Here is a 4,497-nt window from a genome sequence, read left to right as displayed (position 1 = left end):
AAAAAAAAAAAAAAAGAAAGAGAAAGAAAAGAAAAAAAATGAAGCGGAAAGGATTCATTTGTGAAAAATACTTCTTGTTCAGCAAATTTTAATCTAACTTCATTTCTTTCCTTACTTTTTCTTTTTCTTTCCCAAAATAAATTCCACAAGTTGCTTCATTTAAATTTAACAAAGATATACCAAATGTACTTCACAATTGAATCATTCCTTTCTATCACGCGTTTTCATTTTTTTTATTTTATTTTTAAACTTATTTTAAATATTTAATATATATACTTTTTTCTGAATTTATTTTTAAACATTTAATACATTTAATATATGTACTTTATATACTTTCGTAAGGAAATTTTAAATTTATTAAAAATTATAGGAAAAAAATTAAAAAAAATAGGAAAAAGGAACGAAAGAATGAAAAATCATTTTATAATGAAATTTATTGAAAGTATTGTTGACTTAATTCATTTCTAAATATTTAACTAAAACAGGTTCAATTGCGCTTCTCAAATACTAAACTATCTGTTCAAATTTCCTCTTTCCCCATCTCCACCCAACCCATCATCAAATATCTGTATAATTTATTTGTCGAACGCGCATCTAACATTATTTATTTTTCTAACTATTGCTGTCCCAAATAATAATATGTGCAATACTTCTTCTATCTTATCATTTCCTTAATTAATAAATTACCTGTTCCTCTTTTTTCTTTTCGTTAATTAAACTTCCTTCGTTTCATCACTTTTTTATTTTTCATTTGCTTACAATATTAGCTAATTACAAATATAACCATATTATTTAATTGTTCATGTTGAAATAATTATTTGATCATTTTTCATTGCGATAAATTTATGGAATACATTTCCAATATACTACCTGATCTATTTGGACGTAATGGAAGTGACACGTCAAATGATATCAAACCAATCAAATGTCTACTAATACATTCCAAAATAAAATTAAACGATCAAATAAAATTATTTTAATCTCATTTTGGGCATTTTGTTAGATCGTTTAATGATGATTTCAAACAAATGCGATTATATAAAATATCTTCTCTTTTTCTTTTCGAAATCTAACTTTGAAAAATTAAAAGTCAGTCTTTTTTCCTTCTCTCTCTTCTTTTTTTTTTTTAAATTTGCAGAGAGATGATTTAATTTCTTTCTTTTTCTGTATTCCACAAATTGTATCTAATTTCCATGGAGTCTGGTAAGAAATGATATGACGAGAATAAAAAAGTGCGACAGAAGCGACAATGATGACAAGAGAAATGACGAGAAAATCTTTCAACAAATACTTTTTTTTTATTGTAGCATTTCTCTATTAATTATATTTCTGTCCATGAAAATATTTAAACAATTTATGTTTTCATTTTCTTTCCTTCTTTGTTTTTTGAAATTAATTTGAATCTTTCATTTTATGATTTCTAATTTGTTAGTTAAATGAAAAGGTCTTAACTGATCGAAAAGGTCTTAACTGGTCCAATAATAGTTTTGGGAATTGAAAAATAAAACTGAAAAGTTGAAATAAAAGCTTTTGATAATTAAATTATTGCAAAATTTGTTGACCCAAAAAAAAATCCAAATTTTTTGAAAAAAGTCAAAAATTAATACGTACAATACAAGTTGGTTTATTTTAATAATTAAAAAAAAAGTGTAAAATTCAATCAATCAATAAAACCAACCATATATTAAATACATTAACTAAATTTATATCCAATTTTTTTGTCTTTTATACTCAAAACAAACTGAATACTGTATTTCATTACTTGTACGATGCGTATTGTTATTTGATGAAATTAATATTTTCATGTAAAATTTTGATTTTTTTTTCTTTTCAGGTGCCTCAAAGTATCTTTTATACGGGTTTTCACTAGCTCATCCTCGCTGTCTCTCTCTCTCTTTTTTCTCCCTCTCTTTCCTTCTGTCACATTTATCAAATGTTCGAATATTAATAATAATAATAACAACACTAATAATAATAATAATAATAACAATAATAAAAAGAGCGATACGTACTGAATGACAAATGCGCCGTTATGACAAGTTCCAGCGAAGGCGAAATACTTCAAACATGTCAGATTATCCGAGAACGATGGAAAATCGTAAGTATTATTATGATTATTTTTTAGAAATAAAAAAAATTCGATCTAAATTTTAATTATTCTATTTAATTCATTTATCAATTAAATTTTCGATATTGGAGTGATTTTTTAATTCAAAAAGTTGACACAAAATTTTCATTTAATGTTTTGATAATAATAATGTCATAGCCTTATGTCTTAGCATTTTAGCTTTTCAAAAATTATGCCTTATTTCATATATATGATGAAAACTTGCAAATATTTCTTCAACAATTTAATTAATTATAAAATTTCAGAGTTTAGTAATTTATTATAAAATTTCAATAGCTTAAAAAGCATTTGTAAAAAAGAGTAGTTAAAAATGGATAGATAATAGTTATAGATGTATGATTTATAGAAGATGAAAATTGGAGGTGGCGGCTTTGGCGAAATTTACGAAGCTATCGATTTGCAAAATCACAATGAAAGGGTAGCTATGAAGGTTGAATCTAGTAAAGCTACCAAGCAAGTACTTAAAATGGAAGTTGCCGTACTAAGAAGACTTCAAGGTTATTATTAATTAAGTCATTTTTCTCTTTTTCTCTTTTTTCCTACAGGGTTATCATAAAACTTCAAATAAATGGAAAGATTTTAAAATTTGAAGTTGAAAAAAAAACAGAGAAATTTATGAGCGTAATATTTAAAAAATTAACTTAAACTTAATTTTAAAATAAATTAAACTTGTATCAGAGATAAGAAAATAAAATGCTAAGATAAAGCCAGAAAATTTAACAATGTAAAATAATTAAATAATTATAATTCCTTCGGGTATATACTATTTCCAATCCGGTTTACAGGGAAGATGCATGCATGTAAATTTTACGGGTGTGGGCGAAACGACAAATTTAATTATTTGGTAATGAGCTTACAAGGTAAGAATTTAGCCGATCTACGTCGTGAATCACCCAAGCAGTCATTTTCCTTGTCAACAGCAATCCGTATTGGATTACAAATTCTGAATGCTATCCGGGAAATACATTCCATCGGATTTTTACATCGTGATATCAAGCCTGTTGGTTTTTTTTTTTAATAAAATGAAATATGTTAACTAATATGTTTCAAATTTTTGAATAAATATTTTTATAAAATTGATATAATTTTTGTATTGAAAGATGATCGAATAGTCTGATCATAATAAAACTTTCCGAAAATTTAAATAAATTTGTTGTCATTGTCACATATAACTTTGTTTATTGGCCATATTTGACAAATTGATATTAACTGATTAAATTTTTAGTCAAATTTTGCAATGGGCCGAACGAATGCAACATGTAAAATGATTTTTATGCTTGATTTTGGTCTTGCACGACAATATCTCAATGCAAAGGGTGAAATTCGAAGTCCAAGAAGTGCGGCTGGTTTCCGAGGTACCGTACGATATGCTGCTGTTTCGGCTCACAGAAATAAGGTAAAAATTAATTCAATCTATACTTCTCTCTCTCTTTTAACATTTTTCAAATATTTCTTGTTTTTTGTCCCAGAAATAAATGATCCTAAAGTAAAGGCAATAAGGAATAATAATATTGATAATAAAGGATCAAGATATTAGACCATTGTTTTACTGTAGTTTGATGTTGTTGAATTAGAAGTTAAGATAAGGTTAGAATTGAAAAAAAAAGTTTTATTTTAAAATAGTTTGAGATTTTTATTCAAAAAAAGGGGAAAATTTTGTTTCAATTCTACTACTTTCCTATATATTTCAATTTTTTGTTATGCAAAAAATTTTTTGCAGTTAAATTTATAAAAATACAAATTAATACAAATTTTCAATAATTTCAAGCATTTTTTAGGAAATGGGACGACAAGATGACCTATGGTCATTGTTTTATATGTTAGTCGAATTTTTGCAGGGTTCATTACCTTGGAGGAAGATTAAGGTAAAAATTATGTTTTAATTTAGAAAGTTTTTTCGTTCTCAACAATTTCACAAATTTCTCTGCAATATTAGAATGAATTTTGTAAAAATCTAAATAAGCAGTCAATTATTTGGATTGGAAATGAAATAAATAATTGGGAAGGAAAAAACCGGCAGTATTTTAATATATATCATACGATGTATTAGCGAAAAAAAAAATTCATCAATCAAATAATGATTGATGAATTTTTCATCTTCAAAAAAAAAAATTTGCAAATAACAAATTTCCTTTCTAAATTATAAATTTAAATTTGTGAGAAAAAAAAAGGAAGAAATCGGTGGATATCCTACATCTTTTAAAGTTTTTTTTTTTATTTTTAACCCAACCACTTGTTGTCGTTGATGTTGATTAATTCTGATAAAACTTTAAAAAAAAAATAATAAAATTTCTATCTTACTTTTTGTTTATGCTCTTTTTCTCTAAACCAAACGCTAATATTTTAAGAAATACTGCTTCTCTTCTTTT

The 4,497-nt window shown here is 25.2% G+C and overlaps 1 protein-coding gene across 1 annotated transcript in view; it reads left to right on the top strand.

Annotated features, from left to right (window-relative positions):
• Positions 1–1,919: 1,919 nt before the first annotated feature.
• Positions 1,920–4,497, top strand: part of LOAG_17871 (CK1/TTBK protein kinase) — an 11,854-nt gene continuing 9,276 nt past the window's right edge. The window contains exons 1-5 of the mRNA XM_020450533.1: positions 1,920–2,098; positions 2,475–2,625; positions 2,914–3,128; positions 3,354–3,524; positions 3,907–3,993. Of these exons, the coding sequence (XP_020305778.1) occupies positions 2,033–2,098; positions 2,475–2,625; positions 2,914–3,128; positions 3,354–3,524; positions 3,907–3,993 (690 nt within the window). The 5' untranslated portion in view covers positions 1,920–2,032. The remainder of the gene's footprint in view (positions 2,099–2,474; positions 2,626–2,913; positions 3,129–3,353; positions 3,525–3,906; positions 3,994–4,497) is intronic.

Source organism: Loa loa (genome assembly GCF_000183805.2).
Source record: "Loa loa unplaced genomic scaffold supercont3.142, whole genome shotgun sequence".
In the NCBI taxonomy this organism is placed as follows: Eukaryota; Metazoa; Nematoda; class Chromadorea; order Rhabditida; family Onchocercidae; genus Loa; species Loa loa.
The sequence above is the reverse complement of the archived record's forward strand: the minus strand, read 5'-3'. Positions and strand labels throughout refer to the sequence as shown.